This window comes from Electrona antarctica, assembly GCF_951216825.1.
Source record: "Electrona antarctica genome assembly, chromosome: 8".
Lineage (NCBI taxonomy): Eukaryota > Metazoa > Chordata > Actinopteri > Myctophiformes > Myctophidae > Electrona > Electrona antarctica.
Window position 1 is genome coordinate 18,362,746 of NC_136789.1, and position 15,269 is coordinate 18,378,014.

The 15,269-nt window shown below is 40.8% G+C and overlaps 1 protein-coding gene across 1 annotated transcript; it reads left to right on the forward strand.

Moving 5' to 3' along the window:
- The first annotated feature begins 270 nt into the window (after positions 1-270).
- LOC306928191 (serine protease FAM111A-like) lies at positions 271-7,495 on the forward strand. The gene is made up of 7 exons (XM_079508121.1): positions 271-312; positions 1,507-1,600; positions 2,256-2,330; positions 2,598-2,672; positions 4,364-4,452; positions 4,882-6,723; positions 7,337-7,495. Exons 2-6 carry the CDS (start codon positions 1,516-1,518, stop codon positions 6,718-6,720), a joined length of 2,163 nt encoding a protein of 720 aa, XP_079364247.1. The 5' UTR covers positions 271-312; positions 1,507-1,515; the 3' UTR covers positions 6,721-6,723; positions 7,337-7,495.
- Positions 7,496-15,269: the final 7,774 nt, after the last annotated feature.

Genomic DNA, 15,269 nt, shown 5'->3' on the forward strand with positions numbered 1-15,269 from the left:
TTCAGGGTCCAGCTTTTGTGAAAACGATTTTCGGACAAAAACACCCGACCCAGGCGTTAAAAAGGCGGCCATGGCCTCTTTTGGGTGGTGTATCAGACACAAACACAAATTTCAATTGAATTGAAAGTTTCATTTCAGGTGAAATGAAACTTATGCCTTCAGGTCTCAGTCAGCCAATCAGGGACAGACGCTACACATTGCGGGGGCGGGAGATTCAAGCGGAAGGCGGGAACATTCCCTCACAGGGCACAATCTAAGGGCACAACAAGGACATTATCTCTCCATTTCAAGGGAGAAACTTTTCTTGGAAGGGTAAGTTGAGCTTTTTTTAGTTTGTGTTTATTTTATTTTGTATTTATTTCCTCCTTGTTGGATTGAAATCACTGTCTTTACTTACAAATGCAAATATAGAATACATTGTTGTTTGTAGTTTGTACATTTCAGATGTCATCAGCTTTCCATTGCTAAACTAATTTTGTTTAGAGCAAAAAAACCCCATTGGTAATAGGGTTAGCCTACAATGTAAGAAGAGAGCTTAAGCCTTAATTGAATGAACACTTTGTTCATTAATTCAACATCGAAAGGTAGGCTATGTGCATTCCAGTTTATGGAGTGAATTTGTGGAATGTACAATGTCCAAATATGAATGACTTTAAGAAAGCATATAAAAAGATCATATTTAAGGAGTAAGGCTATGGACCAGAGCTAACCGAATCCTGGCATGCCTGTTCATGGGCCTGTCTATTGTCTGTTTTTAGTTAGTGTTGAGTTTCTTTCATTAATTTATTTCTGTTATTACTGCGGTTATTTTGTATTTTTATGTCTTCTTCTTTTATGTTTGGGTTGTGTAGGCTATACATTTATTTGAAAAATTGTGATCATTATTTATCTCCCATTTGTCTTTTATTCCCCCTCTGGTGTCTATCTGAGAAGTCTCTGAAAAGCATTTTGTTGATTGTTAGTCACAGTTGGCATCAAACCAAGACCAAATGCCCATGATACTTGATAGTTTGAGTTTCTGTCCAGCTTAAGTTGTGACATACCGGTAGCTCATTTAGCTCATTCAAGTTGCTCCATTTCTCCATCTACCAGCAGTAGATGGAGCTGATAGGTCACTTTATTTTTATTTATGAGATTGATAACATGTCATTTTCACATTGGTTCTCAGTTGTAATTGTAATGCAAGTTTTCTTTTATGTTTTTATTAGTGTGGTTGCCTATAGGCAAGCAGACTATTGTTATTGTACTCCAGAGATTAAATCGTTTAAAAACGTTTAACTCTATTCTCCCTTCCGATTGGCAAGCGATTCGGAACTCTTCCCAAGGCATTTGTGCACTTTGTCCTCATCTGATTGGATTGGACAGTATAGTGACATACCCAACTCTTCTAATTGAACAATATTTCTATAGAGATAGGCAACCACACTCGCAATTCCGCAGGATTGCATCTTTCTAGTTATTATTGTTATTGTCTCTTAGCCTAATGTTAATTGTGTGTGTTTTCAGCAGACCACAATGCCTTCCAAAAAGAAGAGTCTGCAGCTGGCAGCTAAGGGGAACACAAGTATAAAAGACTGGCTGAGTCCCAGCAGGCCAACAGGTGATGTCAAGCAACCTTTTTCAAGTTTGAATCAAGTGAAATTGTAAGTGGTGAAACAAAAAAAACAGAGAAAGGCAACCTGATTACCCTGGGTATGCACATATTTGTGTGTGCTTACTAGTGCCGGTCCCAAATCTGTTTAAATTGGGGAGGGCTGTTTCAGGAAAGGGATGCAGTATATAACCTGTGCCAAATCAAATAATATGTGGACCATAGGAAACAGATGGAAATAGACGATCCACTGTGGCGACCCCTAGACGGGAATTAGACGGAAGGGAAAAAATGCAGACAAAATTGGAACTGGAACACTATAAAATTGCGTTGTTTGTTTAGCAGTTTTAATGCCTCTATCTATCCACCCTGACTCTCCTGTGGGCCTCTCTGTCTCTGCAACCTGGGCTCTGCCTCTGAGCAGCAGCAACAGCAACTATAGGGTTTCTGGTCTGATCTGATTTATTTTCTTGTGTAGTTAATTATGAGTGCAGAAATTGATAGATTATACTTTAGTGAGAGTGGAGGTGAGATACTCATTGTCTGGTGTTCAAAGAGCTCCCACATACTGTGCTCAAAACATGATCGGGCCTCCTCGATTCTGCACTTGGTCTGAGGTAAATGCTGTGCACAAATGTATTCTTAATTCTGATTCACATTTTAGGTGAGACGCAGCCACAACGCTCCAGAGCAGAGAATGACGGAAAGCATGCAGAGCCCCACGCAACACCTCAGACAGGTACATATGAGGATGACTGGCATTGGCAAGTTGTGAGACAGATACTATTAAAGTAATGTTTAATATTACATATTTGTAGACAAAACTAGATATAGCCTATCAGTCTAATTCATGTCCATGAAAAAAGTGTTCACTTGTTTTAGTGCATTTTGTGCATTTGAAATAGTAGTTCCACTGTTCCAATGCAATTGAATCTTTGAATAGAGAATGCTGTCTGGACTGTGATGGCATTCTTTTATAATTCTGATAATAATAATTCAATTTAAGGTGAGGCGCAACCACAAGGCTCCAGAGCAGACAATGTGAGACAGCATGCCGGGTTTCAGAAGACACCTCAGACAGGTCAGCTTACATATGAGGGTGGTCACACCATGACAGTGTGAGAGAGCTATGTTATAATAAAAAACAAGAATTGATGAACATCAATTAATTACCAGCTGCCTTATTATAGCTGCAGAAGTGTGTGTGTGTGTGTGTGTGTGTGTGTGTGTGTGTGTGTGTGTGTGTGTGTGTGTGTGTGTGTGTGTGTGTGTGTGTGTGTGTGTGTGTGTGTGTGTGTGTGTGTGTGTGTGTGTGTGTGTGTGTGTGTGTGTGTGTGTGTGTGTGTGTGTGTGTGTGTGTGTGGAAACAAATTAAAGCACTGCACAAATCCAAAAGTCCTGCTAAAAGCATAGTAAACCTGAGTCCAACACCAAATGAATGTAATCTGTCTCTGCCGTGGTGCGCGCAGCTCACAACTCTGTGATGTTGTGTGCTCACTCGTCCACGTAGCCCTGTCCAGTTGAAACTATACATCTCTTTAGTAAGCTAGATGTATTTGGCCATGTGTCTGTTTATATTTCCCATCTCCTCACTTGAATCGCCAACATCTCCTATAAACAGACAAAAACAGTGCATCGCGGTTTGAATGAGACACTCACAGGCTGTTTGTGTGAAACAACTGTGGGAGGAGGGGGACTCACGCAGCGCACCAGCGAGGGCTAGTCAGATACTGTCCAGAAACGACTTTGTTTTGGCTCTAAAATAGCAGTATGAATGAATCGGCCCTTAAGGTGGTTGCACACTGGACGTGGTTTTCGGGAAACTGATGGAGAAACGCAGCTAGAAATCCGAAAAACGCGCTCGGTGTGTGGGGACCTTTACTGTTTATTTTGAAACGAGGAGGCATGTGTGTCTGTGTTCGTCACCTCGGCTAAAAACAAAGTGGAGCCTGACTTATGCTTCACCGTACAACGTGTTGCATGCTGAAAGTAGCTCATCTGCGAGCTCAGAACGTGCCGCCTCCTCAACAGGTTGTGAGCTTGTAGATCGGCTATTTTCAGCATACGGAAAGATGTAGGCACTGCAATACTGCCATAGCCGTCATCACAAATGTGCCCAAAATGTGCTGATCTCATCACATTTCATCACATTTGTGATGACGGCTATGGCCGTTTTTAGCCCAAGGAGTGTTTTTTGTGTAAAATTAATGCTTGGAAATGATTCAGAATCATGAAAACCCCCCTAGTTTGACATGTCACATGCTACTCAAAGCATAATGAAATTTTGACATTTTTGCCTTTATATAGGATGTTAATGGTAGGATCACATATAAACCCCTATAAAACAAATTGCTCAATACCGACAGCCGGTCAGCAAGTGGATTCATGAATGTATGTATATAGACAATATTTTAGGCCGATAAAAAAGACTATATACCAAATTTCCCAACCCACAAGCCCGGCTGCGGGACTATGAGGGGCGATAGCCGCTCCTATATCCAGCTTTTATAGTGTATGTTCACAAACTTTGTCCAACACAAACATTAAATTCCCATTGGCAATGAATGGAAAGTTTTACGTCATGGTGTCTAAGCAAATAAACATAGTGTCTATTTTACGTCAGGACTCAGGATGATGTACGATGATAAGAGCGCCCCTGACTTCACTCAAGTGTGATTTTTAGGATATATTTATTGCATAGTGACATGTAGGCCTATTACTGTTATTTAGATTGCAATTAATACGGTAATCCACATTTCTCCACCTTAACAGGTCGAACCCCTTTCGCCAATGTATCTAACCATCAGCAGACACCACCCAAAGTGGACACCAAGAAAATAAAGTCTGAAACAATGGATCAGGTACCATTCTTCTGTACTATGATCCAAAACCTGTTTATTTTCAGTAGCTGTCTCAGTTACCATTATGTCATTCAAGTGGTCTAATATACAATATTGCACAAATCAGTTGTATTATTCTTTATTTGACTTTTGTATTATGCAATGTAGACTGAGCTTTGCTTATGCAAAGCTCAGTTATTCAAAGATGTATAGCTGTATAACAACACATTTCTACATGTATAATATTATGATAAAGCAGCAAGCAGTTAGGCTATATTCACTCACTTACAGGTTTTACATTTGTTGCCATTTTTGTTAAAGCATTAACTATATAAATGTAATTCCCTGGCATGTATTTTCATTTTAATTTATATTCTCTTTGGTAATGCCAACGTTGCATGTCAACAGATGTGTTGTACTGAAATGAATGACTGACCTTTCTTTTCGCAGAACGAAGATGCACATGTCACCCATTCCTTTTCATATTCCATTGGTAATAGAAACGGCAAACGGAGGAAAGTAACCTGTGACAGACTCCAGACCATTACAGATTCACTAATGATAAACCCAAATTATGAAAAGATTGCCAAAAACAAAGAAGGCAAAGAACTTTGCCTTCTGAGAGATATGCCTCCTAGAGCTATCAGCACACACTTTCCATGCCGTTTAATTAAACCAAATGAGCATCTAACTATTAAATGGAGAAAAGATGAGGGAAACCCTGAACACACAAAGAGTGAAAGTCGTTTTCCCGAAGACAAGGGGAAACCAGTCGTTTTTCATGTAAAAACGAAGGGAGACCATAACATAACGAATAAAGTTCTGAATAGCATGGAACTGAAGTGCATAGCTGAGGAAGTTGATGTTTATGCATACAAAGGGGAAAAGGTAGAGGACGCTCTAAAACGAGATGGGCGTTTCAAATGTGACATTTTCAGTCCAGGCTATGCACTCAAAGGCATAAGCGATGACATTATCACAGACATGACCAGTCTTGTTGATGATCTTGACGGCATAACAGTCAAGATCACATTGGATGAAAAGAATGCTCCACTAGAGATCCAGTCAGATGATGGTATTCCAAATGAATCTCCATCTGATGAAAATGTTTCAGTAAATACTGTTGTGCCACTAGTGCCGGAGTACACAGCTCTGGCAGACTATACTCCTACTCTGGCCAAACCATTGCCAATTCCAAATTCTGAGGAAATCATAGGTCTCCTACGTGCACAGTTTAAAGAATTAGTCAAGCAGATGAAAGGCAGAGAAGGAAAAAAATCACAGCAAAAGCTCTTCCGTATTGAATTTGGAAAGAGTGTGCAGACTTGCAAGGAAGTGAAACTCATGAAGCAGCTAATGCTTTCGGCTGACTCCGTTTGTCAGGTGAGAGTAGATGGGAGGGGAGTAGGGAGTGGTTTTCTCCTGTTTGATAAGTTCATTCTCACAAACGCCCATTTGTTTTCACCACAATTGCACGATGGGAGAGAACCGGTGATGCAGGATGTCACAGTCTCTTTCTCTTTTGAAGATATAGTGACGAGAGACCAGTTGGATTCAGTGCCAGTGAAACGTGACATTGTTGTCTTTGAAAAACGTATGGATGATTTGGGATGTTATCATGATTTGGCTTTGTTGGAGCTTGACCCTCTCCCTACCCAAAACTTACCTCCTGGGTTGTTAAGACATTTTGCACCCCCACCTCTGAGGGGTGGAATCTGTATTGTCGGACACCCCGATGGAGGAGTGAAAAAGTATGACCCATGCTTTATCATTCCAGTTGATGACCGCGAAAAGGTTTTAAATGACCGTTGGCAAGATATTCAATTTCAGCTCATTAGTGCTCAACACTTTGACTTTGCACTCCTGGTTAGTCCAAGCCCTCCGTTAGCTTATCAGACGTGCTTCTTCTATGGGGCATCTGGCTCACCTGTCTTTGATGAGCATTGTAATGTTGTTGCAATGCACACTGGGGGCTATGTCTATGAGACCCAGAGCCAGAAAGCTCAGCCCCAGAGTTTCATTGAGTATGCCCAACCTTTGTCTCACGTACTTCAGAGAATCATCCTCCATATAGTGGAGAGAAAGAGGTTTGATGTACTTGAGGCATACCTCATTCACAAGAATGACAAATGTGTCCAAGTGGAGGAGACTGTGAAGATGACAGTGAAAAGCATGACATTTCAAAACATTCTTGAAACTTATGATGGAGACTCAGAGAAAATCAGGGAATTTATACAATTCTTATTTCCACAAGAAAATGTGGATTCGGTGCCCATGGAAACTGACTGAGTAGTTGTAATGACTGCTGTTGCGTGTGGCCATGACATCACTCACACACACACTCAAGTCATTCAATCATTGTCTGTGCCTAATCTTGTCTCTCCTCCCCACTCAGACTGACACACCCAGGCTGGCACACCTGCAGCAGATTCCCCAATCATCCTCTGCTGCAGCCCTCTGCTATAAAAGCCATGCCAGCTCAGTGTCAAGGTAGACACAGACCCAGCAACAGCTCAGTCCCAATCCACGCGAATACTTTGCAGTTAAACTTAATTTAGTTTAGTTTGGCCTGGGGATGGCCGGCAGTTATAGTTTTCGTTGTTATTAGTTATTTGGTTTAAGTTAGGGGAGGGGGGAAACGGCTTCGACGTCCCTATAGGGGGTGGCCTGGGCCCCCCCTCATTCTCCTGTTTTGGCCGGCATCTCCAGGTCTCCTTTGTTCTCCTGATTTGGGTAAAGTACCTGACAGTGATATGTGTTTTGTTTGATAATTTGTTTGTTGGCTTAATGCTTCTGTGGGGAAGTGGTTAATAAAAACTGTTAAAACTTTTCCACTTTGTGATGTCTGTCCTTATGTTGGGGTCTCCAGTTTGAGCCACTTGTATCATACATACTTTGTTTGGAGACTGCAACAACTGCATATACTGTTGCAGAACTCATAGGTGGCACATACAGTACATGGGCTTTAGATTTGTATGCCAGTGTTTTTCAGAACAATGCCTTTCAGGACACACCGGTGTTGGTGTTTTTTAAGATATTCCTTCTATACAATGCTGATTTTCCTCTACTGATATCAGACTGAAGTCTACATTTTACTTGTACTTGTACAGACAGCAGGGTTCCCTGTATGTTAGTTATTTTTCCTCGTATACAGTATGTTTGCATCTTCATTTACTGTTCATAATCCACTCCAGTCAAATTAATATTGTTTTAAAATGGTTAAGACGAGTGAGGTGGAAAGGGCCATATAGTTGTATAAAGCTTCAAATTGTATGTAATAGCAAGTAAATGATATTCAAAACAGAATTAATTTCTGCTTGGGACATTTTCGGGCGCATGTGCGTGCGTGCGTGTGTGTGTGAGAGAGAAAGAAACCTGTGAGTCCGACGGCATTCTTTGCGGACCACTTGGGGGTCCGCGGACCACCTGCCTAATAATAACATTAATGTTGTGCCCATTCCTGTACATAGTTTTGTATTCATATATTCAAATGGGTAAGGACCTGTAGTAGTAGGTAGTTTTAATAAATCATACAATGCAAATGTTATCAAATTAAACTTGTATCTACTGTCTACAACTCTACACCATGTAAGCAAATATTTACTACATGAGTTTAAATGTGCATTCTGTTAATTATTTTGTGCAATGAATTTGCATTGCAACATTGTCTACTTGATGTTTTTATGCTTTAGTTTATCTTTAAACAATTCTTATCATTGGAAAAACTGAAAGGAGAGTTTAGATTTTTTGTTGTTTGTTTCTCTCACTAGCTTACATGTGGTAAGCTGAAAATAAATATTGATTGAAGTTGATGATTGAAAATTATGTTTTTAACTGGAAAACATCATTTTTGTTGTACGATGAATTGTTCAATGAAATATTAGTATCAACTATCTATAAGTAACAAATCTCATTGCTGTGTAAACAACCTTACTGAGTAGTGGATAGTTGCTTGTGGTGTCCAATGTCACTCTGTAAAGAAAGACTGTCATCAATAAAGTTACAAAATTATGCTTTTGGATTGTGTTTGTACATGGCAGATAATAAAGCAAGTTACCATTACAATACAGAATTATAGTTCTGTTGAGTTGTATTATCTGCCATCACCAGAAAAGCTGCATAGATAGATGTTAGGTGAAGCATGTGTTGGAATCCTCAGTGATTGAAATGGTAAAAATGTGGTTTAAATTCTGCATCATGCCTGTCCCTGACAGCTTGTGGCAGCGGTGGCCGAACGGATAGCGGCGCGGTCTTGATACCGGAAGGTTCCTAGTTCGAATCAGCCGTCCGACACGTTAAAAATTACCACCGCTGAAGTGCACTTGAACAAGGCATTGAACCACTACGATGAAATGTGTTCTATGAGCAGGGCCTGGCTGGAAACAAGTTATTGAGCTTAGCCCAGATACCCTGGGTAAATATAGATTTCATTTCATTTCAGCCCTATGTTCTTCTATCTCATACTTAATACAGTTTCAAATGGGATTAAAACAAAATCATAGTGGACTCAAATGAGCAGTATTGAACCCTGGCCCTGCCTGGCTACCCTTAAATTAGGCTACCGGTAACTACTGCTAATATTGACTTTCCTTATTCTTGAAAATGCTAACGATGCTAGCTTGTATTAAAAATAATTACACCCACTTTATTAGACCTATAAACCTGTGATGTGACATTTCTGACATGTTTTAATTGTAGCCTACTTGGTTGAGAAAATGTTTCAAGTATCTTAAAAAGGGGAGGTTTGATGGGGGTCTGTAATTGCTGAACTTGGACATCATGGAAAAACTCCCATTTCAAGAGATGCATTATGTATGACCATGTTGGAAATACTGTTGAAGACCACCTTAATGAGTAGGTAGAAGGAACCGATCGAGTCAAGACAGTAGAAATGGAAGATGTATTATGTATAGCTAATCTATTATACATTTGAAAAGGTGTGCCCAAAACGTGTGCCCAAACCAGGAAAATAAAGTCACCAGCTACTACGTCACTGACACGCTGCAACACGCTGCAACACACACTGCAACAACACACTAACACGTCACAGACTTACCCTCCGCGTCGTTCGTTCCCTATCTCCTCATGTCGCGCCGCACGCCCACACTCAACACCAGCCGCCTAAAAATTGTCATTGCACTGCCACTAAAGCCGCCTCCCGTCCACACGCGCAAACAATATCAATATCAATAATAAACACAAACACGCCACAAGCACCGACACCCCCGCCTAATTTGTTGCCACGTCTATGACAACAAGCACAGACAAAATGCCATTCAACACGCTACTTACACACACTACCACTCGCTTACAATACGCGGACCTGGCAACACTACATTCCCTCTCCCATTTGCTCACAGCCCACCACGTGACCCACACACACACATACCAAAACCAAGTAGAAGAAGAAGAACTACACAGCGCACACTCTGATTCTAACTTGGACACTTACCATAATGCTAACACGACCGCGTCGACACCTGGCGTGGTACAAGCGGGACAAACCCAGGCGCATATATGGATACCAACAACAACACTACACGCACACGCGCGCGCTGCAACAACAAACAGCTACGTACTGTGTGTGTGTGCGTGCGTGCGTGCGTGCGTGCGCGGGGGGGGGGGGGAATTTGGATCGCCTCGCGATGCCGCGACAATGGCACTACACTACACAGGGCTCGCCAGTGCCACTACGTACTCGCATTTGCGACTTACAATATCACCGTGCGATTTGTAACATTCACTTTGTAGCACCGCTGCGACTACACAATCCAAACTTCTTTACAGCTACAAGTTGCGCCGTTTACATCCACAACAATGTGTCACTCTCTCGGTTCTGCACCGCTGCTGGAGAAGTATAGCACTGTCGAAGGCAGCGCAACTACTCCCCCCCCCCCCCCCACACACACACACACACACACCCCAGAGAGGGAGGAGAGAGAAGAGAGCGAGAGAGAGACAGAGCACACACGTCTTCACGTAGGAACACAGATAGACAAAGACAGCGCTTTCCAGTCCTTACCTTTTCTCTCACATTGTTTTCTTAGCTTTGTGACTGACCAATGAGAAGCAGATTGTATTGTCTGCAAAGCAACTATGTGTCTGTCACAAATAAAAGTTCTGTCCTGCAAGCCCATGTCATGTCAACACAGACAAGGCAGCTGTGCGCGCGGTGACTCCTGCAAATTACACTGACCCAATATTATTTTGTACAACCTAGCAAAGTATAACATATGATGGTTTGGAGAATAGGCTGGTCTCTCTTTTTACAAGACATACGCCATTGCATACAGGTTCTCAACCTTTTTAATTTCAAGGACCCCCATAACTCTGACAGTAAAACCAAATGGACCCATAACAGTCCCATTTGATTCCATTTGTACAGTATCAGAGTTAAAAGTTATAAAACAGTCCATTTGGTTCCATTTGTACACTCTCAGAGTTACACACCTGTAGGGTCCACTTGGTTCCATTTGTACACTCTCAGAGTTACAGACCTATAATGGGTCCATTTGGAACCCCCTCAAGGAACCATGAGGGTCCCTGGATCACACCTTTGAGAGCCACTGCTTTCAAAAAATACATAACTAATATAGAGCATATTTGATCAATTTAATGTTAGGCTACAGATTATTTTGACATCTGAATTTAACAGAACCGCCCACGCACGACACATGCACATGCACGACGTGCACGCGCATGTCCACATCCACATGCACGCGCGCATGTGTCCTCTTTTTGCTCATTCAGAATATGGTATGCCTACACACTTAAAATAATGCAAACACGCAAATTGCGCAAACGACTGCATCGACACCTGGCGTGGAACAAACGGGACGAACCGAGGCGCATATATGGATAAGAACAACAACACTACACGCACGCACGCGCGCGCGCGCGCGCACGCGCTGCAACACAAAACAGCTGCATAAAACGCGTGTCACTGTGGAGTTCTGTATCTGTGGACTTCTGTATCGCAACGCGGGGCAACGCAACTCTGGGATGAGCGGGCCGAAGGCCCGCGAAATTCTAGTAGCTATACAATCCTGCAAAGTTCTGAGATGTTCTATGAATGTTCTCATGGTTGCAGATCCCAAAGTTTCCTGCAGAGGTCACCAGCAATTTCAGCTCTGATTTTATTGTTTCAAATGTCTGACATTTAGGGGAATGGGCTTGGCTAAGAATGTCAGAGATTTAGGATGCAAGGGTTAATAAGATGGCAATGGAATGAGGCAATTAAAATAGCAGCAGATATAGTAACAGATATACATAATATTTGTAAAAACAAATAACAGTATCACGTGTGAGACAGAAAACAGCAGATATCATATTTCAGAATGAATCATAGAACAGAAACTGCTCTCACTATGAAACCAAAGATCTTAGAGTTGTCTGAGACGTGCCCTTATTATGTTAAGAATAAAAGAGGAAATACAAACACAAACAGCTGTTGTATTGTCTGATAGGGAAGTGTCCCAGAATTCTACTCTTTCTGTCTCTTTGAATTATTAGATTATCAATATCTTGAAGGAAATGTGGATGTGTTAATTTGTCACACTATTTATGAAACCATGCATTCATAGCCAAACATTTTAAAATGTGATTCAGACTGGTTTCAACGTTGTCCTACAGTAGCATCAGCAAAGCTGGCCAATTATCTTATTTTCTTTGGCATATGATGCCTCAACTTTACACACTTGATTTGGGCCCAAGTACTGTTTACTAAAATGTTAGCTCATTACGTTGTAAATAGCTGGGGGAAAGTACATCAGCCACAATTAAGATAGGTACAATAGTCAAAATGTTTGTTAAATATCTGTATTTATTGTTGTTGTTTTGATCGACATTTGCCTGTTGTCTCTCCTATGGTTCCACATCAATACAGCATTGGATTGTGGACAGAATCTTATCCAACGGCAGCAAAACATTGAAAGTGTTGTGTCTGAGAGAATAAATCTCATCAATGGTGATCTGTAGCTCAAATGCTGTATAAAATAATGGACCTTGATATGAAAAGGGTTGAAACCCACTGGCATATGGTATATGGAATATTGAATATAAATTAAAAAATAAAATAAAATCTCCCCTCTATAGGCCTATCTGTTGCTCTACCAGTAATGATTACAGTACAGTCCAGTTTATTTTAATCCTAGTATTGGGAGAGTATGAAGACTTTAAACATTTAACTGCCTCCATTAAAGCCAAACAGAACACCAAGTATGAAAAGGTTCAATAGAGTAGAGGAAGACATGTGAGTACATCTTTCAGTTGTTATGCTTCCTGTTTCTTTTTTTTTACACCAGTTTCCTTTTCTCTAGTCTATCTGCTTGGTAATTATAGCCAACAAACATAAACATGGCCGGGCTGGAAAAGGAATCTAATCAAGCTCAATGATATTTTTACATGCATGTTTTGATACTTTTTAGCTTATTTTTCCATTTGGTGCAAACACCATAGCATACAGAGATGTACAGTATAGAGATGTGGAAAAGGTTGTGATATTTTTACTATAATTTATCACCCACACGCTCACACGCACGCACGCACGCACGCACGCACGCATGCACACACACACACACACACACACACACACACACACACACCTCACCTCAAACAGAGAGCGAGAGAGGAGGGTGGGGGGTGATATGATGCAATACATTCTTCAACTGGAGTTTACTGTATTCATGTCACAATTAATACATGAAGTAATCATAAACATGTTTAATGTACTTTTATTTTGGAGAGCCAGAGTAAGTCAGTGAACAGAATGTACAGTATAGTCACACAACATGGCTGCTCATTACGTTTCATGGAAGTTAAAGAATTGAAAATTACTCCAGTAAAATGTTACATAATTACAGTACTTGGGTGTAGTTCCACCAATGACTAAGCCTGTAGCAGCATTATCTGGTTAAAGTGACCATTGCTCAGTTCACAGACTGACCTCTGTGTGAGTGACACTCAGTCCAGTCCAGTGTAGTCCAGTCCAGGACCATCCTAGCCTGGTAAACCACCCTGGTCGCAGAAATCACATTTCATTTAAAGTTCAAATGAAATGTGATTTCCACGACCAGGTTGGTTTAGCAGTCCAGGACCAGATTCCTGCTCCAACATGAGTCCATTCAGACCTGAGGCCGCTTCTACAAAATGTCTTCTATATAAATCAGTAGTTCTCAAACTTTTTAGTGCCAACTTAAGGAGTAATAAGGACAACCAAAATACTATTGTATTTGGCCACGGACCCCAATCTGTAAATGTTTTGTGCCAAGGACCGCCAGAAGAGAAGATTTGTGTTGAAAAAACAACAACACGTTTTTTTCCCCCCAAACACTAAACTCTCCCATTAATTAAATGGATTACTGCGACCTTTTATTTTGGGGCAAATTTAGTTTTTTTTGGCTATTCTTTGTTTAGACCTACCCCAATCTTTGAAAAAGGCCAGTCCGAATAGGTCACTCTTATCTTCATCACATGTGCTGAGATATGAACCTGGTGTCTACCTTATCACAAAAGAGTCTGAATGTAATTTAACTAAAGAAATACTGAAATATAGTACTTTAAACATACATTTAGTTTAGGCGCCCAACATGTAGCCTATGCCTATATAGGGTTGTACAATGGACAACGTTTTGTAATAATAATCAAAAGTAACTACTAACTAAAGTTTAGTGGGGTAAAAGGTAGGCGTACAATATTTGGATCCAAGATGTAGTGGAGTAGAAGTAAAAGTATACAGAAGATTTAATACTCAAGTAAAGTACAAACTGCCTCAAAATGGTAGTTACTTTACACCACTGGTCTCTAGTTTCAAGTACCTGGGAGAGAAAGGGCTCCCAGTACCATGAAAAGAGACGCCCCCCACCCAGCACACGGTCTGTTGTTTGACCCCCTGCCTCCCTTCAGGCAGGAGCAATGAGTGTTGATTTTGACAGCAAATTTAGATTTTAGTTTTAGTCATATAGTCTCTTGAATAGTTTTCATTTAGTTTTAGTCACATTTTAGTCACCTGAACTGTTTTAGTGTTAGCCTAGTTTTAGTCAACTAAATATCATAAGATTTTAGTCGACCTTGATGCTGTGGGCCTTGATGCCCCCCCCCCCCCCCCCCCCCCATGAGCACTAAGAGAGTAGATCGTCCATTTTCACAATGTTTGCCTCTTTCTTGTTATTTCACAATTTATGTTTACCGAGTTGTTACAGTATAGCTTGTTGATAACTTTTGATGCGGTTCATTTAGGTATTGAAAGGGTCAAAAAGGGTCACCCTGCCCCCACCAAAATATGAAACAAATTATAATGTTGGCAAAGCACATTTGTTTTTATGTAATGTGTAATATAATGTATAAATAAAATTAATTTCTTTAATACCTTGAAGAATGAGTTTTCATTGTGATACCAATAAATAATTAACATCAAACATATAATGAATGTGCTTCACAATGGAGACACTCTGAAATGATGGCACCAGTAAACACATCGATTACATTTATTTCATGCTCTTTTATTGTGGAGACTCAGGGGCCATCCAGATGAGGACGATTTCGGTGTTTCTGGGGCAAGTAATTAGCCGATCTGCCCTTTTTGTCACACGGAGACGGCATTTTGGGGGACTTAAACGGCTAATTTTGAAACTACCTTCCAGAGTGGGAAAGTTTGGAGACGCGACTTTCACGTCTCTGTGTGTATAGCAAATGCCGCCTAATTTGCTGAAACGGTGATGTCATAGTCCCCTCGCCCCCTCTAAACTATAGTGTTAATGGTTTATTTCACCATAACCACTTACATATAAGTATCACAGCTATTTTATATTTGCACATAATGTCTTTATAATGTCATTATC

Bases quoted from the DNA above. Each gene is read 5' to 3' on its own strand.
- LOC306928191 (XM_079508121.1), top strand. From the start codon at position 1,516: ATGCCTTCCAAAAAGAAGAGTCTGCAGCTGGCAGCTAAGGGGAACACA. The intron at 2,331-2,597 runs GTACATATGAGG...ATTCAATTTAAG, and splicing joins CCACGCAACACCTCAGACAG to GTGAGGCGCAACCACAAGGC. The intron at 2,673-4,363 runs GTCAGCTTACAT...CCACCTTAACAG, and splicing joins TCAGAAGACACCTCAGACAG to GTCGAACCCCTTTCGCCAAT.